General features: G+C 49.9%; 1 protein-coding gene across 2 annotated transcripts; it reads left to right on the top strand.

Moving 5' to 3' along the window:
* Positions 1-943: 943 nt before the first annotated feature.
* SMO (smoothened, frizzled class receptor) lies at positions 944-27,023 on the top strand. 2 transcript variants are annotated; one of them, XM_003896581.4, is made up of 12 exons: positions 944-1,785; positions 16,827-17,032; positions 18,664-18,873; positions 19,071-19,243; positions 19,611-19,830; positions 19,925-20,048; positions 22,281-22,373; positions 22,797-22,905; positions 23,853-24,038; positions 24,449-24,597; positions 25,119-25,253; positions 25,506-27,023. In XM_003896581.4, exons 1-12 carry the CDS (start codon positions 1,458-1,460, stop codon positions 25,931-25,933), a joined length of 2,361 nt encoding a protein of 786 aa, XP_003896630.1. In that variant the 5' UTR covers positions 944-1,457; the 3' UTR covers positions 25,934-27,023. The 2 variants fall into 2 exon arrangements, with proteins under 2 accessions (XP_003896630.1, XP_009202111.1); XM_009203847.4 differs by lacking the exon at positions 944-1,785 and adding an exon at positions 15,376-16,169.
* The last annotated feature ends 840 nt before the right edge of the window (positions 27,024-27,863 follow it).

Below are 27,863 nucleotides of genomic sequence, written 5' to 3'. Positions count from 1 at the left end.
CGTGAACGACTCTTCCAGGGGTAAGAAAGGAAAACCCACCCTGGTGTGCTGCCCGATTAGCAACAAGGAAAAAGTTGCTCAATGCAAGTCTACTCTCCTGGTGGGAGCCTTGTGGTGATGCTGGGTTATACTTGGTTGTGCAGGTGTAAACTGCTGCAGTGGGAAATTAAGTGTGGTGACCAAAGGCGTGATGCGCAAAGGAGTGAGGAAAGGCAAAATGAGCAGAGTGGGGAAGAGGAGTAGCAGAAACCTCCCAGAGCAGATGAGCAGCAGGGCCATCAAAGAAGGACTGGCTTCCTTCTCACATCACCAAGGCCAGTCCCTGGGAACCACAGTTCAGACTTCACATATTTGTAGCAGTAAAGGCTTGATGTTGGCAAGTTTATTTCCCAGACACCTGTTCCCGCAGGTAACAGCAGCCGGAGCAGCTGCTGTGAGTGACTCTGAGGTCATCTCTTTCAAAGGTACCGAGCTGGAAGGATTTGGAGAAGCACAAAACCCAAACCCAGGTTCTTCTCCATGGGGCCCCGGGATCAGTTGGAAAATCTAACCAAAGCAGGAAAAACTGGCGAGCCTGGAGAACGGGGCAGAGTTGGAATAGAAGTCCCCGTTGACTTCAGGCATCCCTGTCTCTCCCACCCTAAGCCAGGAGAAAAGTCCGCTTCCTGCAGACGACCTCAGACCAACCAAGGTGCCCGCCGAGTCTCTACTTGCAGGTCCGGCCCACGATTTCCACCCATCTCTTTCCCCCTGGCGCGGGGCGGCGGCAGGCGGGGTCACCAGATCCCCCTAGCCCGGGCCCCTCCGGGCGCCTGGGACGCTGACGCTTGCGCTCCTCCTCTCTCGCCTCCCCTCCCCATCTCTCCCCTCCCTCTTCGTCCAGTCCCTCCCCCAGCCTCGGCGCAGGGGGGCCGGGCTTGGCTCCGCGAGGCCCGTGCATTCCAGAGAGCCCAGCGAGCTAGAGCAACAAAGGAGCCGGGTCGTCGGCGGGGAGAGCTCGGGGGGCTGCGGCGCGCTGGGGCGAAGGTGGCTCCTGGGCCGCGGGCTGGCGCGGGGGCGGAGCCGGAGCTGCACTCGCACCCCCGGCCCGCGCCTGGCCTCCCTCGCAGGGCTGGGAGTTGGCTTTAATGGTGGGAGAGGGAATGGGGCTGGGGATTGGGGGCCCAGGGGGCTCCCAGGGCTGAAGACAACTTGGATTGCGAGGCGAGAACTTTGGGAGTCGTGCATCCCGGTCCGGGCCTCCGCAGCCCAACATGGGCCCCAGGTTCCAAAGTTTGCGAAGTTGGGCGCCGAGGGGCCGGGGCGCGTGGAGCGTCCGGAGGGGCCCGGGCCCGGTTTCTCTGGGCGCACAGGTCGCATGAGCCGCCTCCGCGCCCGCAAGGGTCGTGCGTGTGGCCGGTGGGCTCCGAGGGGCGGGCGGGGGCGCCGGGGTTTTTGCTGAGTTGGCGGGGTTGGCCATGGCCGCTGCCCGCCCCGCGCGGGGGCCGGAGCTCCCGCTCCTGGGGCTGCTGCTGCTGCTGCTGGGGGGCCCGAGCCGGGGGGCGTCCTCGAGCGGGAACGCGACCGGGCCTGGGCCGCGGAGCGCGGGCGGGAGCGCTAGGAGGAGCGCGGCGGTGACCGGCCCTCCGCCGCCACTGAGCCACTGCGGCCGGGCTGCCCCCTGCGAGCCGCTGCGCTACAACGTGTGCCTGGGCTCCGTGCTGCCCTACGGGGCCACCTCCACACTGCTGGCCGGGGACTCGGACTCCCAGGAGGAAGCGCACGGCAAGCTCGTGCTCTGGTCGGGTAAGTACTCCGGAGCCGGGTTGGGGGGGGCGGGAGGTGCTACGGTAAGACGGGGGCACCCTTGGAAAGAACAGGCTCAGGCCTGAGCCTCGGAGAGGGCGGGGACAGCACCCAGGAGAGTTGGAGGGACAGAGTCCGAAACTTTGGGGGCGGGTTACGTGCAGGATGGGACCCTCGGTCATGGGAAAGGGAGGGCAAGAAAGTTGACGAAGCGGGTCACAAAGGGCCCGAGCTGGTGGGTGAGCAAAGGATGGCGGGGATGAGGGGCCCGTGAGGAGGGGGCTCTAAGCCACGGGAAAAGACATTTTGTAAGAAGAGGAGATGCTCCACCTACTCTGGAAGCAGGGTGCTGGGGGATTCAAGGAGGTGTTCAAGACCCTGGGGAAATTGGAGTTGGAGAGGAAAAGGGGAGGGATGACGGTGGAAGAGGTTTAGGCATTTGGAGGGAAGGGTAGGGGGACATGATCAAGTGAAGTTTTGAAGGAAATGAAACCTCCTTAACGATGAGTTATTAGAAGGTGACCAGAAAGTCCTGGAAATCTTGATTTGGGAGACAGGAAAGAAGCCTGGAGAACTGTGATCTTGTCTGACTTTCACAGGAGATTTCATTCAGTTTGTGCATCTGAAAAACGGGCACTCTGACGCATGCAGGAGGTTATGAAGGAATAAGACCTTTCTAACGATTTTTTGTGTGTTCTTTGGAAATTTGGTTACCCAGGCTGGTCAGGGCTGTGGAAGGACGCTTAAGTCTGGAGTGTTGAGAGCCTGTGGACACTTCCATGGTGGTTTGAAGTCCCAGAGCCCCCTCACTGGAGTGGCAGAGTCTGAAAAACTGCACACTGAACCCAAATGTCCTTCCTTAGCAGTGTAGAGTATACGCTCTCCCCACCTGTCACTTTTCTAGATGAGGCCTGGAGGGTGCTGGGGAAGGGAACTGGCCTTATCAGCCCTCACTTCTAGCCAGTGTGATTCTAAAACCGTTCTTGAAAAAGAAAAGAAAACCAGGAGCCAGGAGCAGAACTGGGAGCCTCCCTCTTTTGACAGGGTTGGGGTACCCCATGTCTTAGCTCTGCCCAGGGGGCTGGTGAGGACCGTCATGTAGGGAGTGTATGTAGGCCGCCTGTCATTGACAAGTTCTCAGCCTTTGTCAGATGTTGGACAAGTCCATAAGGTTCCTGGCTTGGTTCAGATGCTGGAGGAGGAACTTGGAGGATGGTATTCATGGTACCCATAAGGTGGAGCTGCATCCTTTGTGGGCATCAGGTTCTAAAGTCAGCACAGCACGTTAGACAGAAACCATGTGTAATCAACAGTGGTTTTGAAAACTCTGCAGATTACTGTCGTGTAAGGTTGATGTGGTTTTGCATATACACTCCTTTTACGACGTTTGCATAAATGTGTTACATGTATACTCATACATAAGAATGGGTATACATAGAAGATAATAATTGCAATTTTAAAGTTACGTTCATGCAAAAGACTGAAAGAATAATAGTAATAAAAAGAACACCAAAATAAGATTAAGCAAGGTTGCTTTGAGCACCACTTGAGTTTAGGAGCGAGCTGAATGGAAAGTTCGAATCTCTCAGCACTAGAATCTTACCCAGTTCTGAGTTGCTCATGCTGTCAAAGCATAATCTTTCTGTCCCTCTCTTTATTGATTTCGCAGGGACCCATGGTTTAATTTTCCCAAGTTAAATGCATGTTTGATGTTGCCTCCTTGCAGTTACCATCAGATCAAGGAGGAAGGGTATGAACCTCTTTCCAGCCCATACTCTTGAGAGCAGCTGCTGAGCAGACAGAAGTAGTTTCAGCTGGAACATGTATGAGTTAGTACCATCTGCTGGTTGTGCAGGGTTGAAATCTCACTGTCTGTGCCTTTTGGCAGGGTAGGGTCCTGCAGAGACGCCAGCACTGAGCCCAGCACCGTTAGTTCCATTAGTTCACTATGAGTTCTCTGCCACCAACCACCATCACTCAGCTCATTCCTGTTTCCATATGCGTTCTGGTTGCACCCTTTCTGCTTGGGTCTTGCAAGTGGAGCAGAAACAGGTGTTAGCTTGAGCTGGGTAATGAGTAGGTAGAGTGAACCCGAGCCTTGAGCCTGGTGTGAGAATCACAGCCAGGTCAGCTGGTAGCCTCTGGCAAGTTATTTATTGTGTCCTGAGTTAATCATCTTGATTTTGCATTAGACATGATCAGTGTTACCTGGCTCTTAGGGGTGTTTTTGTGGGTGAAGGATGAAGATGATCTAGGTTGCCTTCATCAGTAAACTCTTGAAGGTAGAGACTGGGTCTTCACTTTTTTCAAAGCCTCCGAGTACACATCCATGCTTCCATTCATGCATTCAGTTATGTATTGAATGTTTGCCGTATGTCACATTCTGGGCATGTAAGGATGAAGAACACAGACATGATCCTCTGTCATCAAGAGGAAGACGGTTGGGCATGGTGCTCACACCTGTAATCTCAGCACTTTGGGAGGCCGAGGTGGGAAGATTGCGCAATCCCAGGAATTTGAGACCAGTCAGAGATCTTGTCTCTAAAAAAAAGAGGAAGACAGACCATTCAACAGGCTTTAGAAATACCTGTGAAAGGGCCGGGCATGGTGGCTCATGCCTGTAATCCCAGCACTTTGGGAGGCCGAGGCGGGTGTATCGTGAGGTCAGGAGATTGAGACCATTCTGGCTAACAAGGTGAAACCCCGTCTCTACTAAAAAATACAAAAAAAAAATTAGCCAGGCATGGTGGTGGGCTCCTGTAGTCCCAGCTACTTGAGAGGCTGAGCCAGGAGAATGGTGTGAACTCAGGAGGTGGAGATTGAGATAGCACCACTGCACTCCAGCCTGGATGACAGAGCGAGACTCCATCTCAAAAAAAAAAAAAGTAAAGTAAAAAAGAAATACTTGTGAAAGATACTGTAGCATTTTAGGGTGCTGAAAAAGCACAAAGGACCCAAAGAACATCCCCAGAAGAATGACATTTAACCTATAACTTGACACATAAGCAGGAATTGCCTGGCTGAGGGAGAGTTGAGGTGTGAAAATCCAGATAGGAAGAGGAAATAGCATGTACAAAGATGTAGAGGTAGGAGGGCTTGGTGCTTTTAAAGAAAGTATAAGAGTTGCAGTAGAGGGCCGGGCGCGGTGGCTCAAGCCTGTAATCCCAGCACTTTGGGAGGCCGAGACAGGTGGATCACGAGGTCAGGAGATCAAGACCATCCTGGCTAACCCGGTGAAACCCCGTCTCTACTAAAAAATACAAAAAATTAGCCGGGTGAGGTGGTGGGCGCCTGTAGTCCCAGCTACTCGGGAGGCTGAGCCAGGAGAATGGCGTAAACCTGGGGGGCGGAGCTTGCAGTGAGCTGACATCTGGCCACTGCACTCCAGCCTGGGCAACAGAGCGAGACTCCGTCTCAAAAAAAAAAAAAAAAGAGTTGCAGTAGAACTGGATCAAAGCGTGTAAGGGGTGGAATTGTAAGAGATCAGACCTAAAGAATTAGAAAATAAAGAGATGTATACCTCATATTAAGTTTGGATGTTATCCAGGGGATGATAAGGAGCCATTGAAAGATTTTAAGGGAGAGAGATGTAATTGTCTTTGCATTTTAGCTGGATCTCTTTAGGTGTGGTGTGAAGAAGCCATAGGAGCAGGGAAAGCCTGGAGCCTGACTTCTTGACCAGGGGATGTCGAAGTAGCCCAAGTAAGAGACGATGGTGGTTGGGACTTGGTAACAGGACAGAGGGAGTAGGCAGATTCCACTGACTTTCAGAGGTAGTGCTCAGAGGGCACTGATGAGTTAGGTGTGGAGCCTCAATGAGCGGGAGGCCTCAGGTTTCAGGCTTGGATGGAAGGTGGTGCCATTCCCTTTCACTAAGATAGAGAATGCTAGAGGAGGAAGAAGTTTAGGCAGGAGGTGTGGCTTTGATTTTGGCCATGTGAATTAGAGATGCTCATTGGACATCTATGTGGAGATTCTTGGCAGATCTGGAAACAGGAATTGCTGGAGAGAGGTGGCTACTGTGTGCTTCCTTGGCCCTGACTACTGGGGCTTTGGAAGGATGCCATTGACTGAGGAAGTTTATAGCTCAGGTTGGTCCAATTTCTAGGTCTGTATAGACCTCAGGTCTTTCCTCTGTCTTTCATCTCTCTGGCCTCAGGCTTCTTCAGTCACTTAGCATCTCTCCCCTTTACAGCTGGAAATGCCTCCTCCCAGGCATTCCAAGCTGACCAGACAAACATAATGTCCAGGCCGTGGTCCACCTTAGGCCAAACCTGGTTTAGTAAGTGGGGCAAAAAAGCAGAGAGGCCTGCAGCTGGCAGTGATGATGGGTCCCTGAGAGCCAGCACGTAGCCTCCTTAACCACTGCTGTGCTCTGTGTGGTACATAAGTGTGTGGCCCTGTCACCTTGCCCAGGTGCAGGTAAGTAGGAGAGAGACAAAGGCTGGGAGGAATTTCTTATTTGCCTGTCACACGTTGAATTGAAGGGTGACAGGAAGAATGTTTTTGGTGATGATGGATTATTTTCAGGGACAGATCAGAAAGAATTTCCTTAGAGCTTGTCCCAAACTTGGCTGATGATCAGAGTCAGTTAAAAAGATATATATGGCCAGGTGCGGTGGCTGATGCCTGTAATCCCAACACTTTGGGAGGCCGAGGCGGGTGGATCATAAGGTCAGGAGATTGAGACCATCCTGGCTAACACGGTGAAAAACCCCATCTCTACTAAAAATACAAAAAATTAGCCGGGCGTGGTGGTGGGCGCCTGTAGTCCCAGCTACTCGAGAGGCTGAGGCAGGAGAATGGCGTGAACCCGGGAGGCAGAGCTTGCACCACTGCACTCCAGCCTGGGTGACAGAGCAAGACTCCATCTCAAAAAAAAAAAAAAAGGTGTGCATATATATATATATATGTATGTATGTATGTATGTATAGGCTGGATGCAGTGGCTCACACCTGTAATCTCAGCACTTTGGGAAATTGAGGCGGGAGATTGCTTGAAGCCAGGACTTCAAGACCAGCCTGAGCAACAAAGTGAGACCCGATCTCTTAAAAAAAAAAAAATTAGCCAGGCATGTTGGCACACACCTGTGGTTCCAGCTACACTGGAGGCTGAGGCAAAAGGATTGCCTGAACCCAGGAGGTTGAGGCTGCAGTGAGACATGATCACACCAGTGCACTCCAGACTGGGCAACAGAGCAAGACCCTGTCTTAGAAATACATATGTTTATATGTATGTATGTATGTATACACACACACACACACACACACGTATAGGGAAAGTATAAAATACAGAAAAACATACATGGGCCTAAGTCTTTTTAAAAAAATTTTTTTAAAATTAATTATTTGAGAAATGGGGTCTTGCTGTGTTGCCCAGGCTGGAGTGCAGTGGCTATTCAGAGGCTAACTGATTGTCTGCATGGTACTTATGGTGCCTGGAATAGCTGGGACTACAGGCATGTGTTCTGTGCCAGCCCAAGTCTTCAATTTTGCTTCAGATCTTTAACTTTTTAAGTGTGAAATATAACATGTATGTAGAAAATTGCATAAAACACAGAGGTACTAAATAACAAATAATTATAAAGTGGCATCTGGGTCAATAACTAGAACATGGTCAGACCCCAGAAGCTCCCTCTGTGTCTTGCTAGTCACATCCTCCTCCGCTTGCTCACATCCTCTCCACTTTTCAGTAATCACTTCCTTTTTTTCTCTATGGTTTTACCTCTTAGTTTTGGAATCCATAAGCAGTATATTTCAGCTTTGCATGTTTTTGAACTCTATTCAAATGGAATTTGTATAAAATAATAGCTGTGCATATTATTTCTTGCTTCTTTTACTCTACGTTATTATGTAAGATTCATCCATGTTATTGCAGGTTATTTCTTTTTTGTTTGTTCATTTGTTTGTTTTTCTTTTTTTGAGACAGTCTCGCTCTGTCACCTAGGCTAGAGTGCGGTGGTGTGATCTCGGCTCACTACAACCTCCACCTCCTGGGTTCAAACGATTCTCCTGCCTCCACCTCCCAAGTAGCTGAGACCATACGTGTGCACCACCATGCCTGGCTAATTTTTGTATTTTTTAGTAGATATGGGGTTTTGCCATGTTGGTCAGGCTGGCCTCAAACTCCTGACTTCAGGTGAGCCACCCCCCTCATACTGCAGCTTATTTCTTCATTGCTGAATAATATTCCATTATATGAGTATACCACCAATTGTTTACCCCTTTTATTGTCATCTCAAGTTTTTGCCCTCTGTGAATAACATTGCTGTGAGTAGTCTTTTATATATATCCTGGTACAACTGGCAAAAGTTTCTCCAGGCATATGCTGAAGGAGAATTGCTGGCTAATAATGCACATGCATACTTTAGGCTTTTGCCAAACCATTTTTCAAAGTGGTTGTACCAACTTATACTCCCACTAGGTAGTAGAAAGTCAACATTGGTTCACATGATTCCCAACACTTGGTATTATCAGCCTTTTACATTTTTGCCAATCTACTGGCTATGTTGTGGCATATATTTGTGGTTTTAATTTGAACTTCCCTGATTACTAGTAAAGTTAAATGCCTTTTCAAATGCTTATTGGCCATTAGGAGTTCTGCTTTTGGGAAGTGTCTGTTCAAATCTTTGACGTATTTTGCTATAGGGACTATCTGTCATTTTTGTAAGATTTGTAGGAGTTCTTTATATATGCTAGATATGAGTATATAGGATTACAAAGAAAATAAATTATATTGACATAATAGTTATCAAATATAAAAATGCAAGTAGGTGGGCTGATTTATACAATAAATAAGATCTGGTGCAGGTGTAATAACCACTATAATATCAAAGTGATTATTGACATTATTTCGAGATATCTGCAACAAAATATCTGGTTTCCACTTGTGACAAAGCCACAGGTACTATTAACATTATGTGCTGTGGGCCAGGCGTGGTGGCTCATGCCTGTAACCCCAGCACTTTGGTGTGGGAAAAGAAAGAGAGATCAGACTGTTACTGTGTCTATGAAGAACAAAGTAGACATAAGAGACTCCATTTTGTTCTTCTGATGGCATACTTTACCGTGACAGTGGAAGAGGTATTGTATGTCCAGGCACCGCCGGCCACTATCTTCATGCAGGAACCACAGTGCCCAAAAAAAAAAAAAAAAAAAAATTATATACTGTGATGTGTTGCTTACATTCATAATTGGAGGAAGAGCCAAATTTTGGTTAGGCGTAATTTTTTTCCTATTGAAATTAATGGACCTCAATTTTTCCAAGAATCCTTTGTGAACCATAGGGTAAGAATGTTACTTACAGAATATCAGTATCTAGTAGAGAGTCTGAGCTATTCTTGATCACATGTGTGTGTGTGTGCACACGTGTGTGTGTTTTAATAGAGACAGGGTCTGACCGTATTGTCCACGCTGGTCTTGAACTCCCGGGCTCAAGCGATCCTCCTGCCTTGGCCTCCCAAAATGCTCCTTTGTGTTTTAATATACAAATACTTGGTGATTTTTTACTGGGATTGCATTGACTATATCGATTAACTTGGAAAAAAAAGAGACATCTTTACAATACTGAGTCTTCCAAACATTGAACATTTTTATATTTCTATCTATTTAGATCTTTCATTTTCTCAATATTCTGCACAGATTTAAATACTTATTATTTGTTAGACATTCCTAGGTACTTGATATTTTTGATGCTGTTGTAAATGATGCCTTTAACATTTATTTCACTTTGTTTGTTGCTGAAATATAAAAATAAAATTGATGCCTTTAACATTTATTTCACTTTGTTGCTGATACATAGAAATAAAATTGATTGTGAATTCAATAAACTTGCTAAATTTATTCTATACACATAGTCATATAATTTGTGAGTAATGAGTTTTGTTTCTTCTTTTCCAAGTCTTATATCTTTATTGCTTTACTCAAGGCTTCCAGTATGTTGTTTCTTGATTTTTCTGGATCCTAAAAAGAAAGCTTTTCTACCCTTCACCATTAAATTTGATGTTTGATATAGGTTTTTTATAGTTAATTACAGTTTATCAGATTAAGAACGTTTTCTCGTATTTCTAATTTGCCAATTATTCTTTTGATCACAGATGGATGTTGAATTTTATCAACTTTTTTTTTTGGAGATAGAATGTCACTCTGTCACCCAGGCTGGAGTGCAGTGATGCGATCTCAGCTCACTGCAAGCTCTGCCTCCTGGGTTCAAGCGATTCTCCTGCCTCAGTCTCCCAAGTAACTGGGACTACAGGTGTGTGCCACCACGCCCAGCTAATTTTTTGTATTTTTAGTAGAGATGGGGTTTCACCATGTTAGCCAGGATGGTCTCAATCTCCTGACCTCGTGATCCACCCGCCTCGGCCTCCCAAAGTGCTGGGATTACAGGTGGGAGCCACCGCGCCTGGCCGAATTTTATCAACTTTTTTTTGCACCCATTGAGATGATAATATGATTTTTTTTCTCCTTTAACTTGTTAATGTAGTAAATTGCATTGATTGAACTTTCTAATATTAAACCAGCCTTAGAACAGTGGTACTCAACTTGATTCATCATCAGAATCACACAAATAAAAAGTCTTTTTAAAAGTCTAGATCAGCCGGGCGTGGTAGCACCTGTATTCCTGTTTCTCTTTTTGTTTCATATTTTATTAAAAGAAATAAAATAATACAGATAAAGCTGATATCCCCTTTCTTTCTCTTTTCAGTTTCATATCCTCCTTTTCTCTTTGGAAAGCTTCCCCATCCTAGTAATTTGTGTATTTCTTTTTTTTTTTTTTTTTTTTTTTGAGACGGAGTCTCTCTGTGTCTCCCAGGCTGGAGTGCAGTGGCGTGATCTCCTCACTGCAAGCTCCGCCTCCCGGGTTCACGCCATTCTCCCGCCTCAGCCTCCCAAGTAGCTGAGACTACAGGTGCCCGCCACCACGCCCGGCTAGTTTTTTGTATTTTTAGTAGAGACGGGGTTTCACCATGTTAGCCAGGATAGTCTCGATCTCCTGACCTCGTGATCCACCCGCCTCGGCCTCCCAAAGTGCTGGGATTACAGGCTTGAGCCACCGCGCCCGGCCTGTGTATTTCTTTATTTTGTTTTTAAGCTCAAGTTTTGTTTATTTTTTCCTTTGTTTGTTTGTTTTGTTTTGTTTTTGTAGAGATGGGGTTTGGCCATATTGCCCAGGTTGGTCTCGAACTCCTGAGCTTAAGTGATCCACCCACCTTGGGCCTCCCAAAAATGCTAGGATTATAGGCGTGAGCCACCATGTTCTGCCTTAAGCTTAATTACTTTTAAAAAATAGGTTATACATGTACATGGCACAGAATTCAAAAGGAACAAGTTAAGTCCTATTTCTGCATCCAGCTACCCATTTTTCCTCTGCAGAAGTAACCACCAACACTGGTTTGTGTGTCCTTTTGGAAATATCTGACATCTGTCTAGATGTAGATGTGCTCTTAGTCTCTCCTCTACCGCCCAGCCAGTACCATGCTCTATAGACTGTTCTCCACTCAACTGAGTCCATGTAACATTACAACATTGGACATCATTCCATTTCAATGCACATCCTGTCATGTACCCCATAAGGAGACTTTGGTTAACAATGAACCACATGTGATGGTGTTCCCTTAAGATTATAATACCACATTTTTACTGTAGCCTTTCAATGTTTAGATATGTTTAGATACAGGGATACTCACCGTTGTGTTACAGTTGCCTGCAGTATTCAGTATAGCAACATGCTGTACAGGTTTGCAGCCTGGGAGCCGTAGGTTATACCGTATCACCTAGGTGTGCAGTAGGCTCTACCATCCAGGTTTGTGTAAGTGCACTCTATGATGTTCACACAAAGATGACACTGCCTGGTGACACATTTCTTAGAAGATATCCTCATTGTTAAGCAACACGTGACTATAGTTCTACCATGAAAAGTGTTCTATTATAATGGTGTACGTTATTTTACTTGGTTGGTCTCCTATTGATGGGTATGAATTCAAGCTGTTTCTACTCTTTTGCTATTACAAACAGTGCTGCAATGAATAATCTATATTATCTTTGGGAACATGTGAAGTAGAAGTACTAGTATAAAATTTTGGGACCGGGGGCGGTGGCTCACGCCTGTTATCCCAGCACTTTGGGAGGCCGAGGCAGGCGGATCACCTGAGGTCTGGAGCTCGAGACCAGCCTGACCAACATGGAGAAACCCCGTCTCTACTAAAAATACAAAAAAATTAGCCGGGCATGGTGGCGCATGCCTGTGATCTCAGCTACTCGGGAGGCTAAGGCAGGAGAATCACTTGAACCTGGGAGGCGGAGGTTGCAGTGAGCCGAGATCATCGCGCCATTGCCCTCCAGCCTGGGCAACAAGAGTGAAACTCAGTCTCAAAAAAAAAAAAAAAAAAAAAGGTAGATAATGCCAAAGTGATCTCCACAAGTGTTTACTAATTTTCATTCCTACCAGCAAATATAAAAGTGCCAGTTTCCCCTCATACTCTTTATAGTACAGTCTTTGCTTTGCTTTGCTTTCTTTCTTTTTTTTTTTTTTTTTTTTGATAGAGTCTTGTTCTGTCACCCAGGCTGGAGTGCAACGGCGATCTCGCCTCACTGCAACGTCCACCTCCTGGATTCAAGCAATTCTCCTGCCTCAGCCTCCCAAGTAGTTGGGATTGCAGGTGCCTGCCACCACACCTAGCTAGTGTCTATAGTTTTTTAGTAGAGACAGGTTTTCACCATGTTGGCCAGGCTTGTCTCGAACTCCTGACCTCAGGTGATTGACCCGTCTCGGCCTCCCAAACTGTTGGGATTACAGGCACGAGCCACCACGCCCAGCCCTCTTTATGTTTTTAAAGGCCATTAAATGGCCTTGAGCCCAGGAGTTCAAGACCATCCTCAGCAACATGGTGAAACCTTGTCTCTACAGAAAAATACAAAAATTTGCCAGGTGTGGTGGTGTGAGCTGGTAGTCTCTGCTACTCAGGAATTTGAGGTGGGAGGATTAACTGAGCCTGGGGAGCTCAAGGCTGCAGTGAGCTGTAATTATGCCACTCTCCAGCCTGGGCAACAGTGTGAGACCCCGTCTCAAAAAAATAAAAAAATAAAAAAAAATAAAAACGTAAAGAGATGTTCGACCTCACTCTTTTTTTTTTTTTTCACTTTTTTTTTTTTTTTTGAGGCGAGGTCTCGCTGTGTTGGGCTGGAGTGCAGTGGCAGATCTCCAGCTCACTGCAAGCTCCGCCTCCTGGAGTTCGCCATTCTCCTGCCTCAGCCTCCCGAGTAGCTGGGACTGCAGAGCCGCCACAGCGCCCGTGGATTTTTTGTATTTTTACCCAGGAGATGGAGTTTCACCTGTTAGCCAGGATGGTCTCGATCTCCTGACCTGCCGTGATCCAGCCCGTCGGCCTCCCAAAGTGCGGGATTACAGGCTTGACGCCGTGCCCGGCCCGACCTCACTCTTAATAATACAAATGTGGAGACTACAATGAAATGTCTCTTTTTAAAACTTTTATACTTTTGGCGTGTAGTGGCTCAAACCTGTAATCAGCACTTTGGGAGGCGAGATGGGATCAGTCAGAGATGAGACCATCCTGGCTAACAGTGAAACCCGTCTCTACTAAGAAATACAAAAATAGCCGGGCGAGGTGGCGGGCGTCTGTAGTCCCAGCTACTCGGAGGCTGAAGGCGAGATAGTGAACCGGAGGCGGGCTTGTAGTGAGCTGAGATCCGGCCACTGCACTCCAGCCTGGGCTACAGAGCGAGACTCCGTCTTAAAAAAAAAAAAAAAGCTTTTATACTTTTTATCACTTAGTGATAAAGATCAAAACATTTGCAAATGTGATCTGTTATTTGTCTTTTGCCTATGTTTCTATAGAATTATGCAATTTTTACTGATTTGGAGGAGCTCTGTGCATATAAGGAAATTAGCTCTTGTGATAAGCATTGAAAATATATTTTTTGAGTGTCTTTTCTTATGATTTTGTATTGATTTTTCTGAAGTCTTTTGTTTAAATCTTTTATCTCATGGTGTGTAGGTTTTGTGTCATTTCAGAAGGCCTTCTCCACTCCAAGGTTTAAAAAATCATTTCAATCTTTTCTTCTAAAACTTTAATTTTTAGAAAAACAATGTAGTTATTTTTTATCCATCTGGACTTTTATGTAAGAAATGGGGTAAAGATCCACCTTATTTTTTCCCTAGATAATTTCTCAGTTGTCCTTAAAGATTTATTTAATAATTTCTCTTTTTCCTGGGGAGTTTTATTTTTAAGGTATGAAACCATATTCACGATGAGAGGGAAAAAAAAAACAATCAAATTACACATTTTTAAAACCTGATTGTTATCACAGATATAAAAAGATTGAGAAAAATTACAGTTTTTTGTTTTTTGTTTGTTTGTTATGAGATGGAGTTTTGTTCTGTTGCCCAGGCTGGAGTGCAGTGGTGCCATCTTGGCTCACTGCAACCTCTGCCTCCCGGGTTCAAGTGGTTCTCCTGCCTCAGCCTCCTGAGTAGCTGGGATTACAGGTGCCCTCCACTACACCCGGCTTATTTTTGTACTTTTAGTAGAGACGGAGTTTCACCATGTTGGCCAGACTGGTCTTGAACTCCTGACCTCATGATCCACCCACCTCGGCCTCCCAAAGTGCTGGGATTACAGACTTGAGCCACCATGCCCGCCGACACAACCTTTTTATTAACTGCCTTATGTTTCTCTAAAGCATTTTACTCCAGAGAGCTCCCCCCATTTTAAATATACTGTGCAATAAAAGTAAATATCCAGTAAAATTCACTTTTTCTTTGTTGAACAGTTCTAAGTTTAGACAAATGCATAGACTTGTGTAACCAGCCACCACATTCAAGATAGAGAACAGTCCTTTCACCCCCATATATTCTCTCATGCTACTATTTTGTAGGCAAACCCTGCCCTCACCCAATCCCTGGCACCTACTTCTCTGTTTTCTACAAGTACCCATGTGCTGAGAATTTCTGGTGACTGTTTTTAGGGTTTTGTTTTGTTTTGTTTTGTTTTTGAGGCAGAGTCTCATTCTGTTGGCCAGGCTGGAGTGCAGTGGCACCATCTCAGCCCACTGCAACCTCCGCCTCCTAGGTTCAAGTGATTCTCTTGCCCCAGCCTCCCGAGTAGCTGGGATTACAGGCATGTACCACCAGGACTGACTAATTTTTGGATTGTTAGTAGAGACGGGGTTTCACCATGTTGGCCAGGCTGGTGTTGAACTCCTGACCTCAGGTGATCTGCCCGCCTCGGCCTCCCAAAGTGCTGGGATTACAGGTGTGAGCCACCGCGCCTGGCCAACTGGTAACTGAATTGAGTCAAGTGGGAACTGTTGCCTGAGGACATTGCTGCCATTTTTTAAAATTTTTATTTATTTATTTTTTTTGCGACGGAGTCTCGCTCTGTTGCCCAGTCCGGAGTGCAGTGGCGTGATCTCGGCTCACTGCAAGCTCTGCCTCCCAGGTTCATGCCATTCTCTTGCCTCAGACTCCCAAGTAGCTGGGACTACAGGCACCCGCCACCACGCCCGGCTAATTTTTTGTATTTTTAGTAGAGACGGGGTTTCACTGTGTTAGCTAGGATGGTCTCAATCTCATGACCTCGTGATCCACCCACCTCGGCCTCCCAAAGTGCTGGGATTACAGGCATGAGCCACCACGCCCGGCCGGAGGAGGACATTGCTTCTTAACTGGCAGAAACTTGCTCTGCACCCTGGAATATATTCTGAAAGCTGGGAGCAGTCAGAGGCCTCAAACAAATAATCATAAGAGCTAACATTTCCTGAGCGCTTACTACATAACAGGTACTGCCAAGGGCATTTAAAGTGTTATCTCACTTTTCACAGCAGTTCCATAAGGTAAATCTATCATCCCCATTTTACAGATGAGGCCACTGAGGCTAAAGATAAAGTACTTTGCGCAAGATCATAGAGCCAGGAAAGAGTGGAGCCAAGATTTGGACCCAGGCTGGCCAATTGCTGTGCGCATGCTCCTTACCCCTCTACTATATTGCCTTCCCTCCAAAGGAGAGGTTACCTGTCTCTGCTACCCCCAGCCTGGAAATGTGACCAGCACCCACGTTGGCTCTCACATCGTCATATTCTCTCCTAATGCAACTTCTTGCTTGGGAAATAGATATTGCTGAAGCCGGGATGATTCAGGAGGGGCTTCTGTGATGGGCAGGGTGGAGGACTATGCTGGGGAGGGGTGCTGGGAGATCGCCATCTGTTTCTGTCTTGCTGACAGCATTTTTCCCCTCTCCGCACTGGACAGAGCCTCCTCTGTTCCTCTCCATCTGACTTCCTGCTTCCTCCTCTGGCTTTGGAGTGCCTGGCTCCTCTGACTACCTCTTCTTAAGCCCCCATCTCTTCTCTCTCTCACTCCGCTTGGTAAGAGGAACTAGGGTTCTGGGGTCTGGGCAAAGGGAAACATCTCCTGGTTCTAGCAAATGGGCCCCGTGAGGGTTGGGTGCACCCCTGAGAAGGTAAATCCACCCCGGGGAGCTCTACCAGAGGCATTACCACTCCCTAGCAGGGCATCTGGAAGCGGCAGTTATTTTCTTAAAACTCAAATTATAGTAAGCATACAGAATAGCACCCAGATCATGAACTTGATTCCCACAGGGTGAATACACTCCTGTAACCAGTATCAGATCAGGAGATAGAATATTCCCAGCATCCCGTGTAACCAGTACCAGATTAAGAAATAAAACATTCCCAGCAGCCCAGAGGTTCCTCTCCAGGCTCTCTTCTAGTCACCGTCCCTAGAGTAGAGGGCTGGGGTGTTTTTGTTTGTCATAATCACTGCTGGGTTCTACTGGCATTGAGTTGGCAGAGTCTAGGAATCCTAAGTGTCTGCAATGCATGGGACAGTCCTACAGTATAAAGAACTGTCCTGCCCAGATGCACTGTTGAGAAACACTGTACCTGCCAGGTCTGACCAGTGATGGGCTGCAGTGTGGCAAAGGCCTGGGGAACAGGGGTGCAGCTGTGTCTGTGGGTCAGAGTGAGGAAGGGCCTTCACTGCGATTCTGTTGCCACCCTCAGGCCTCCGGAATGCTCCCCGCTGCTGGGCAGTGATCCAGCCCCTGCTGTGTGCCGTATACATGCCCAAGTGTGAGAATGACCGGGTGGAGCTGCCCAGCCGTACCCTCTGCCAGGCCACCAGAGGCCCCTGTGCCATCGTGGAGAGGGAGCGGGGCTGGCCTGACTTCCTGCGCTGCACTCCTGACCGCTTCCCTGAAGGCTGCACGGTGAGTGCTCTGTGAGACAAGGTCCAGGCTCTCTGGGCTGGGCAGGACCGGGTATAGGGCAGGGTCCAGTGGGGAGCAGGGGAGCCCAGAGCTTTGTCTCCTGGAGACCCTGAGCCTACAGCCATGGGGTCAGCAAGCCACAAACTCAAACTGCAGTTCACTGGCTGGACCCGTCTATTAGGGATTCTCTATTTATTTATCAGTGATCACATGTTCAGCAAAATGTTTTGAGCACTGGCTGTGTTGGGTATTGTGGTGTTATGGGCATCACAGATGACGGGAGCCTATCAGGAAGTTTCTCATCTATGTTGGGAGTCAAGGCATGAGCATGTGAAACAGCTAGAGCCACCAAGACAGGGGACGTGAGCTAGTTCTGAGTGGTGCAGGAGAGATCTTCAATGAAAATAATAACAGTAATAATTATAGTAATAATACCAATTAGTCCTGTTTACTATATGCCAAATACCATTATAATAAGCTCACGCCTGTAATCCCAGCACTTTGGGAGGCCGAGGTAGGCAGATCACCTGAAGTCAGGAGTTCCAGACCAGCCTGGCCAACATGGCAAAACCCCATCTCTACTAAAAATACAAACATAAGTCTGATGTCGTGGCGCCTGTAGTCCCAGCTACTCGGGAGGCTGAGACACGAGAATCGCTTGAACCCAGGAGGCGGAAGTTGCAGTGAGCTGAGATCGTGCCACTGAACTCCAGCCTGGGCTGCAGAGTGAGACTCTGTCTCAAAACAAACAAACAAATAAACAAACTGGCCGGACACAGTGGCTCACGCCTGTAATGCCACGACTTTGGAAGGCCGAGGCAGGTGGATCACTTGATGAGGTCAGAAGTTCAAGACCAGCCTGACCAACAGGGTGAAACTCCATCTCTACTAAAAATACAAAAAATTAGCCGGATGTGGTGGTGGGCACCTGTAATCCCAGCTACTTGGGAGGCTGAGGCAGGAGCATCACTTGAACCTGGGAGGCAGAGGTTGCAGTGAGCTGAGATTGTGCCATTGCACTCCAGCCTGGGCGACAGAGCCAGACTCTGTCTCTCTCTCTCTCTCTCTCTCTCTAAAAAAATATATGTTTATTCTTTTAACCCTTAAACCATACCATGAGGTAAGTACTACCATCTTAGAAATGGGGAAACTGGCTGGGCGCCGTGGCTCACGCCTGTAATCCCAGCACTTTGGGAGGCCGAGGCGGGTGGATCATGAGGTCAGGAGTTCAAGACCAGCCTGGCCAACCTGGTGAAACCCCGTCTCTACTAAAAATACAAAAATTAGCCAGGTGTGGTGTGGGTGCCTGTAGTCCCAGCTACTCGGGAGGCTGAGGCAGGAGAATTGCTTGAACCCGGGAGGCAGAGGTTGCAGTGAGCCGAGATTGCGCCACTGCCCTCCAGGCTGGGTGACAGAGCGAGACTGTCTCAAAAAAAACAAAAAAAAAAAAGAGAAAGAAGTGGGGAAACTGAGGTACAGAGAGGCCAAATAATTTGCCAAGCCAGTCCTGGGATTCAGGTCCCAGAAGTGTATCTCCAGCCACCCTGCCCTGCTACCTGGATACCTTTCCCTAAACGAGAGGCTTGCTCCTGAGCTGTCTTGACACCATCTTTTCCCATCCCTGGTGCCAGAATGAGGTGCAGAACATCAAGTTCAACAGTTCAGGCCAGTGCGAAGTGCCCTTGGTTCGGACAGACAACCCCAAGAGCTGGTACGAGGACGTGGAGGGCTGCGGCATCCAGTGCCAGAACCCGCTCTTCACCGAGGCTGAGCACCAGGACATGCACAGCTACATCGCGGCCTTTGGGGCCGTCACAGGCCTCTGCACGCTCTTCACCCTGGTCAGCCGCGGGAGGGCATGCCCGGGATGCACTCTGCCTGGAACACGGGAAGAGAGCCAGAGGGAAGGGGGGCAAAGAGGTCTTGGTGGGGGTCCCCAGGGAAGGGTCATGCTCAGAAGGGTCCGGGGCTCAGTTAAGGGTGTCTGTGTCAGCAGAATAACCCTAACCTTGCAGAATGGCCCACTTCTCTCTTCTAGGCCACATTCGTGGCTGACTGGCGGAACTCGAATCGCTACCCTGCTGTTATTCTCTTCTACGTCAATGCATGCTTCTTTGTGGGCAGCATTGGCTGGCTGGCCCAGTTCATGGATGGTGCCCGCCGGGAGATCGTCTGCCGTGCAGATGGCACCATGAGGCTTGGGGAGCCCACGTAGGTGTCTTGGGGACCCAGGGGTGAAGGTGCAGGGAGGAAGGCTGAAGTGTGCGTTTACTCCAAAAGGGTCAGGTGCATGTAAACCCGAGATCCAGAGCAGGATCTGGCTCTGCCTTACTGCATACTGCATGCAAGGTGTCCAGTGTTAGGATCTTAGTTTCAGAATCAGGACCTTCGTGGTTTGCATCTGCTCAAAGGGGTGGCTCCTAGAGCCTCCTCAGATCTGATCTGGGTCCTGTCTGCAAGCCCTGACTTCTGGGAACCTCCAGACCTCAGCAGCCGAGGGTCTGGGCACAGGGTGGGGAGACCAGGTGGAAGGAGTACGGAGTGACCACCTCAAGTGACACCTCACCTCTCTGCACAGCTCCAATGAGACTCTGTCCTGCGTCATCATCTTTGTCATCGTGTACTATGCCCTGATGGCTGGCGTGGTTTGGTTTGTGGTTCTCACCTATGCCTGGCACACTTCCTTCAAAGCCCTAGGCACCACCTACCAGCCTCTCTCGGGCAAGACCTCCTACTTCCACCTGCTCACTTGGTCACTCCCCTTTGTCCTCACTGTGGCAATCCTTGCTGTGGCGCAGGTATAGTGACTGGTAGGGACGGGAGTTCTGGATAGGGTGAGTTTGAGGGAGGGGGCCAGTAACCCACCTTCCCTCCCGCCCCTTCCTGCCGCAGGTGGATGGGGACTCTGTGAGTGGCATCTGTTTTGTGGGCTACAAGAACTACCGATACCGTGCGGGCTTCGTGCTGGCCCCAATCGGCCTGGTGCTCATCGTGGGAGGCTACTTCCTCATCCGAGGTGAGTGAAGACCAGACCAGGACCAGCTGGGTAACAAGATGTGCTGGGCACTTGCTGTGTGTGATCGGGAGCCGGGAGCTGCCAACACAGCTGCCCCCATGCTGAGACCCCAGCTAGTTGCTACAGGGCCTTTGCACAGAGTAGAAGGTGACCCTCTAGGCAGACGAAACACTGTGGGCACTTCTTGCGGGACACCTTTGTGCTGGCCAGAAAAATCCATCCCTCTCTCCAGGGCCTTGGCCCAGGGCTCACAGCTTGTTTTTGTTGTTGTTGTTGTTTATTTTTGTTTTTGAGATAGAGTCTGGCTCTGTTGCCCAGGCTGGAGTGCAGCGGCACAATCTTGGCTCACTGCAACCTTTGCCTCCTGGGTTCAAGCTATTCTCCTGCCTCAGCCTCCCCCGTAGCCGAAATTACAGGCATGCACCACCATATCTGGTTTTTGTATTTTTAGTAGAGACGGGGTTTCACCATGTTGGCCAGGCTGGTCTTGAACTCCTGACCTAAAGTGATCCACCCACCTCGGCCTCCCAAAGTGCCGGGATTATAGGCGTGAGTCACCGTGCCCAGCCTCACAGCTTGTTAGGTAGAGTTGGGCCAGGATCCAGCCCCAGTCAGCTCCTGGCCAGTGCACTTGTGTGATGAACACCCTGAGTAATCTACTCTGCCCATTTGGCCCAACCTGGATCCTTTGGTTATCCGTGTGCACATTATTAAATTAATGATATGTACTGTCAATCTTCTGGAGCTTGGTTTTCATCTTCTTTCTGCCCCCAGCACACACAGCTCTCAGCATGCATGGAATTAGTGGTCCCTGACTTTCCTGTCTCGGGCTGCCGTCCCACAGTAAGCCTCAGCATCTATTTAGCTCATTGTTGTTGGGTTTCCTTTGTGAACCTCAGTTTCCTCACCCTGAACTGCCAGTCTTCTGTTCAGTCGCCTCTTTCCCCTCTTTTTGGCATAGTGTCTGGGCCTCTGATTTGTGCTTCGTTATCATGCTGTCTTGGTGTGGTAATCACTAGCCACATGTGTTGAAACTAGTCCAGGCTGAGTGCAGCAAGCTCACTCCTGTAATCCCCGTACTTTGGGAGGCTGAGACAGACGGATCATTTGAGCTTAGGAGTTCAAGACCAGCCTGAACAACATAGTGAGACCCCATTTCTACAAAAAATACAAAAGTTGCCTGGGCAGGGTGGCACATGCCTGTGGTCCCAGCTATGTGAGAGGCTGAGGTGAGAGGCTTGCTTGAGCCCAGGAGGTTGAGGCTGCAGTAAGTCATGATCATGCCACTGCACTCTAGCCTGGGTGATAGAGTGAGACCCTGTCTCAAAGAAAACAAGACAACAACTAAAAGAAACGAGTCCAAATTGAGGTGTATTGTAAAATGTGAAATACACACTGTATTAAAAAAAAAAAACTTAGCAGGAAAAAAATGTAAAATATCTCATTAATAATGTGTTACATGGATTATGTGTTGAAATGATTTTTATTTTGAATATATTGGGTTTGTAAAATATATTGATACTAGTTTTGCTTGTTTCTTCTAACTTCTTTTAAGTGGCCACTAGAAAATTGCCATATGTATGTGGATCACATATTTCTATGGGAAGGCCGGCATGGTGGCTCACACCTGTAATCCCAGCACTTTGGGAGGCCGAGGTGGGCAGATCACCTGAGTTCAGGAGTTCAAGACCATCCTGGCCAACATGGTGAAACCTCATCTTTACAAAAATATAAAAATTAGCCAGCATGATGGCGGGTGCCTGTGATTCCAGGTGCTTGGGAGGCTGAGGCAGGAGAATTGCTTGAACCTGGGAGGCGGAGTTTGCAATGAGCTGAGATCGCACCATTGCACTCCAGCCTGGGAGACAGGGTTCCGTCTAAAAAAAAAAAAAAACAACAACTATATTGGATAGCGCTGTTCTTGAGTTTGTTTTATGCCTTTTCCATCAGAACAGCTTTGATCTGCCCCCTTCCTCAGGGGCAGCTAGGCCACGACCGAGGTTTCCTCTTCTAGAGTCTGTCTAGGCTCTGCCCTGGTCTTCCCAGTCCCTGGTAGACCTGCCACCAACTTTTCACCATTTCTCCAGTGTCTCTAGCTCCCCAGGTTTTCAGTCAGCACAGGGGTAATCAGACTTGGGACTCCAGAGCCTTAGGACCCTCCTCCCACTCACCCATCCTTCCCAGCAGGGCAGCCTCACCCCTGCTAATGTCTGAGGTCCCCCTTCTGTTCAGGAGTCATGACTCTGTTCTCCATCAAGAGCAACCACCCGGGGCTGCTGAGTGAGAAGGCTGCCAGCAAGATCAATGAGACCATGCTGCGCCTAGGTGAGTGGCCCCAGGACTTCGGTCTGAGGTCCTGGCCAGTCCAACACTGCACCCTCCTGGGGCTATGTGACCAGCAGGATGCAGTAAGTCAGTGGGACAAGTTAGCCATGGGGACAAGGACAAGGGGTGTGTGTAGGTAGTAGTGGTAGTGGCAGCTCAGAAGAAGGGGGCCTACTCGGGGGGAAGAATTCAAGTTCATGCCGGGACTGGTTCCTCCTGCCCACTACATCCCACGTGGGCCCTCCCACGGCTGCCTCAAGTGCCCTTCTTTATTTTAGAGGAAGCAGTTCTTGAACTGAGCCCAGGATGAGTTCACCCCAGCCCGAGCGGTCTTCGAGGCCTCAGTGGGGCAGACTCCCTCCTCCCCACTGCTGCTGCGGGACTGGGCTTGGTAACGTCCTGTCCTGCCCCTGTCCTCCACAGGCATTTTTGGCTTCCTGGCCTTTGGCTTTGTGCTCATTACCTTCAGCTGCCACTTCTACGACTTCTTCAACCAGGCTGAGTGGGAGCGCAGCTTCCGGGACTATGTGCTGTGAGTGAGGGGCATGGAGGCGGCAGTGTTGGGAGCCGGAGCCAAGGCCATAGGACACCCACTGGGCAGCAGGGATTTGCCAAGTCCCTGCTGCATCCAGCAGATTCAACTGATGGTGTCTGGGTGCATAAGGCATCAGTCTCTGCAGTTTCTCAAACATGGCAAACAACCTTTGCATCCTTTCTCACCTCTGCCCTTCCCTCTCCACCCCCTTGGTTGCCCGGCTGGTGCATGTGTGACTGTTAAGCAGCCAGTTCAGCTTCGTGACTGACACGAAGTTGCCCTCTAATTCTGCGTGCTCTCCCGCAGAGCCTGCTGTAGATCCCGGCACAGGACTAGTTACCTCTCTATGATCGGTTAATGACCTGTCAGTGTCGGCTAGTTTTGCCTGTGCTTTTTTGTGTCATAATGAGGATGGATTGGAGAGAGTAAGACATCTCTACTGCGGAGAGAAGCGCAGTGCCCACTGTTACAAGGACAGCCGCTAAAATGGATGCTAGTCCAAGTCCTGACTGTGTCAGGCTCTTCCTTAAAGGTTCTGGCCTCCAGTCTGGGATACTTTAAACCACAATGATGCCTCAGTCTCTGCCCCAGAGATTTGATTTAATTGTCTGGGGCGGGACCCAGACGTCAGTAGCTATTAAAAGCTCCCCAGTTGATTCTAATGAGCACCCAGGGTTGAGATCAGCGCTGTGGGGCTTAGCCCTTTCTAAAGTTTTTGGGTTGATTGTCTGAGTCTACCCAGTAGACTCAGAAAACCCCACCTGTAGTTCCAGCTACTTGGGAGGCTGAAGCAGGAGATTGCCTGAGCCCAGGAATTGCAAGCTGCGGTGGGCTGTGATCGTGCCACCGCACTCTAGCCTGGGTGACAGAGCAAGACCCTGTCTCAAAAAGAGAGAGAGAGAAAAAAAAGGAAAGCCTCACCTGTCTACATCCCCTCACTGTAGGTGTCAGGCCAATGTGACCATCGGACTGCCCACCAAGAAGCCCATCCCTGACTGTGAGATCAAGAATCGCCCGAGCCTTCTGGTGGAGAAGATCAACCTGTTTGCCATGTTTGGAACTGGCATCGCCATGAGCACCTGGGTCTGGACTAAGGCCACGCTGCTCATCTGGAGGCGCACCTGGTGCAGGTGGGCGCGGCAGCCAGCCCCTCCTGCCCTGCCCACCTCACCCTCAGCCTTGGGACCCCATCTTTAGGTTTTGTCGGGTCCTGCTTCTAGCGCAGCCTTGGTCAGTGGTTCACCACTGCCCCCTGGTGGCACCTCCTGTCCTTGAGTGGCCCAATGCCTGGGCCTGGGCCAAGTGCAGAGCCAGCTGTCATCATCTCTTAACAGTGGAGTGATTGGAGGGCTGGGCACACAGGAGCTCTGTATTCTGGCTGCACTTCTTTGCAGAGAAGGCCTCTACTCCTGAGTCTTTGAAGGACTTGAGGCCCTTGGGAGCCTCCTTCTCTGGAAAGAATGGCATCGCTGGCCCTTCCCAAGATTTGATGGGAAGCGGCTGTTTCTTCACGCTCCTTCCCTATCCCTTCTACTCTCAGGTTGACTGGGCAGAGTGACGATGAGCCCAAGCGGATCAAGAAGAGCAAGATGATTGCCAAGGCCTTCTCCAAGCGGCACGAGCTCCTGCAGAACCCAGGCCAGGAGCTGTCCTTCAGCATGCACACTGTGTCCCACGATGGGCCTGTGGGTGAGCCTCGCCCCTCCTCCACCGGAGCCTCCTGGCCCTGCACTGCCCATGTGCTATTCTCTCCCAGCCTGCTGGGGGCACACAGATTACTTGGAAGACTGACTGTGTGGAGCAAGGCACCCTCTCTGTCACTCACACACCCATTCTTCCCCAGGCCCCTCCCACCCTCTGGGGGGCTTCCCGTCTCTGTTTCTGCCCCTGGGTCTGCTTGCCAGTGCTTGGGTTCCAAGAAGACTCCCCTCCCTCTCCCTTCTCCTAAATTCTGCAGTTGCTATCCCTGGGCAAGAGTAAGTCAGGGTTCCAAGAACTGGATTTCTGGCCTCCAGTTAGGCCCTTTGGGGACCTGAGGCCCTTCTCTTCAGATTCTGAAGGGGTAGAGATCACCGTGGTTACAGGGTGAGCTTTCTCTGGTGAGCAGGAGGGACTGGCTGTGGGAAGATGAATGGCACTGAGTATGGGAGGCACTGCCAGGGACTGGGGAGTCACTATTCCTTCTCCTTTCCTTCCTTCTATTCCCACAGCGGGCTTGGCCTTTGATCTCAATGAGCCCTCAGCTGATGTCTCCTCTGCCTGGGCCCAGCATGTCACCAAGATGGTGGCTCGGAGAGGAGCCATACTGCCCCAGGATATTTCTGTCACCCCTGTGGCAACTCCAGGTATGAGGGTTCAGGCTGCTGGAGGAAGATGGAGGGGCACAGAGGCTGGGGGCTTCTGGGACTGGAGTACAGGGGCTGTCAAAGGAGGAGGAAGAGGAAAGAAAGGCGCCAGAGGATCTGAAAGGTGGGGCTGAGGCTCTAAGAGTCTAGAGGCCTGGGCCCCAGAACTAACAGGGTAAGGGCTCCCAGGAGAGTGGGGGTGGCATGGACAGAGCCAGGGCCCCAGGCTCATGTTTTCTCTCCTCCTGTCAGTGCCCCCAGAGGAACAAGCCAACCTGTGGCTGGTTGAGGCAGAGATCTCCCCAGAACTGCAGAAGCGCCTGGGCCGGAAGAAGAAGAGGAGGAAGAGGAAGAAGGAGGTGTGCCCGCTGGCGCCGCCCCCTGAGCTTCACCCCCCTGCCCCTGCGCCCAGTACCATTCCTCGACTGCCTCAGCTGCCCCGGCAGAAATGCCTGGTGGCTGCAGGTGCCTGGGGAGCTGGGGACTCTTGCCGACAGGGAGCGTGGACCCTGGTCTCCAACCCATTCTGCCCAGAGCCCAGTCCCCCTCAGGATCCATTTCTGCCTAGTGCACCAGCTCCCACGGCCTGGGCTCACGGCCGCCGACAGGGCCTGGGGCCCATTCACTCCCGCACCAACCTGATGGAGGCAGAACTCATGGATGCAGACTCGGACTTCTGAGCCTGCAGAGCAGGACCTAGGACAGGAAAGAGAGGAACCAATACCTTCAAGGCTCTTCTTCCTCACCGAGCGTGCTTCCCTAGGATCCCGTCTTCCAGAGAACCTGTGGGCTGACTGCCCTCCCAGGAGAGTTCTGGATGTCTGGCTCAAAGCAGCAGGACTGTGGTAAAGAGCCTAACATCTCCACGGGGAGGCCTCACCCCAGGGACAGGGCCTGGAGCTCAGGGTCCTTGTTTCTGCCCCACCAGCTGCAGCCTGGTTGGCAGCATCTGCTCCATCGGGGCAGGGGGTATGCAGAGCTTGCGGTGGGGCAGGAATGGTGGAGGCAGAGGTGACAGTTCCCAGAGTGGGCTGTGGTAGCCAGGGAGGCAGCCTAGCCCACGTCTGGCCGATGAGGGCTGGCTGCCATTTTCTGGGCTGATGGGTGCCCTTTCCTGGCAATCTCAGTCCAAAAGTGTTAATTTTTTCATTAGTCCTTTGTCTAAGTAGGGCCAGGGCTCCCTCTTCCTCTCCCAGGTGTTTGTGGGGCTGGAAGGGCCTGCTCCCATAGGGGCCATGTCGCCTCTTAATAGTTGGCCCTACCCCAAACCCATCTTTTGTTCTCCTGTATCCTCCTTCCCTTGTTCCACTTCAGTTCAATTTCAGAGGTGCCAACCTCTTCGCATTTCTTTTTTTTTGATGAGGACCCAGAGCTGCTGCACACACTCACCTCCAACCCCCTCCCCTCACTGCTGGGCCCCATCTCCACGGGAGAGACTGGTTCAGCTCTAGGGCCTCAGCCTGGAGTGGGATAGGAGAGGAGAGTAATGGGGCCTCCGAAAGATGTGTCATCTCTTCCTCACACCCATTCAGTGGGGGATGGGTCCTCTAGACTTGAGGGGCTGCCCTGGGAAGCTGCTGTAGCTTCAGCCAGGCAAGAAAGCTTCCTTCAACCTGCATAGCCGGTGGGTGAGATTCCCACCTTCCATAGCCTCCAACCATGTTCCCAAGGCCCCACTTTCAAGAATCAGACAGCAGGAAGCCATAGATGCTGGCTGGGTTCCAGGTTATGGGGAGAAGAAATACAGTCAATAAAAGGTTTTTGTATAAACTCTTTGTGTGTTTTTTGTTTTGTTTGTTTTTTGTTTTTGAGACAGAGTCTTGCTCTGTCGCCCAGGCTGGAGTGCAGTGGCGCATCTCTACTCACTGCAAGCTCCGTCTCCCGGGTTCACGCCATTCTCCTGCCTCAGCCTCCCAAGTAGCTGGGACTACAGGTGCCTGCCACCACCCCTGGCTGATTTTTTGTATTTTTTTAGTAGAGACGGGGTTTCACCATGTTAGCCAGGATGGTCTTGATCTCCTGACCTCGTGATCTGCCCGCCTCGGCTTCCCAAAGTGCTGGGATTACAGGTGTGAGCCACTGCGCCCGGCCTTTTTTTTTTGAGATAAAAGTCTCACTCTACCCCCAGGCTAGAGTACAGCGGTGTGATATTGGCTCGCTGCAACCTCTGTCTCCTGGGTTGAAGCAATTCTCCTGCCTCAGCCTCCTGAGTAGCTGGGATTACAGGTGCCTGCCACCACACCCAACTAATTTTCTTATTTTTAGTAGAGAAGGGGTTTCACCATGTTGGCCAGGCTGGTCTCGAACTCCTGACCTCAAGTGATCCGCCCTTCTCGGGCTCCAAAGGGCCGGAATTACAGGCGTGAGCCACCGCGCCCAGCTAGTGCGTTCTTTCTTCTGTGGCTCCCGATCCTGGCCTCCTTACCTTGTCTTGGTCCTGATCTTTTTTGTCTTCCACATCTTCCCAAGGCTGTTCAGAAAGGCCAAGAGCTTGTTGCTAATGTGGCCACGGCTGATAGTCAGATGTCCGGCTGATGGCGGCCTCATGTGCTGGCTGCCAGCCTGAGCCAGTTGGCTGTGTATGAACAAAAGCTCTTCTGTGGTCACAGC

Source organism: Papio anubis, chromosome 4 (genome assembly GCF_008728515.1).
Source record: "Papio anubis isolate 15944 chromosome 4, Panubis1.0, whole genome shotgun sequence".
In the NCBI taxonomy this organism is placed as follows: Eukaryota; Metazoa; Chordata; class Mammalia; order Primates; family Cercopithecidae; genus Papio; species Papio anubis.
This window is presented reverse-complemented; position numbering and strand designations above follow the sequence as displayed.

What these genes read in the sequence shown, in the direction of transcription:
- SMO (XM_003896581.4), top strand. Translation starts at nt 1,458, where the DNA reads ATGGCCGCTGCCCGCCCCGCGCGGGGGCCGGAGCTCCCGCTCCTGGGG. An exon ending in TGAGACCATGCTGCGCCTAG is followed by an intron (nt 22,374 to 22,796) that starts GTGAGTGGCCCC and finishes TGTCCTCCACAG; the next exon opens with GCATTTTTGGCTTCCTGGCC. An exon ending in GTCCCACGATGGGCCTGTGG is followed by an intron (nt 24,598 to 25,118) that starts GTGAGCCTCGCC and finishes CTATTCCCACAG; the next exon opens with CGGGCTTGGCCTTTGATCTC.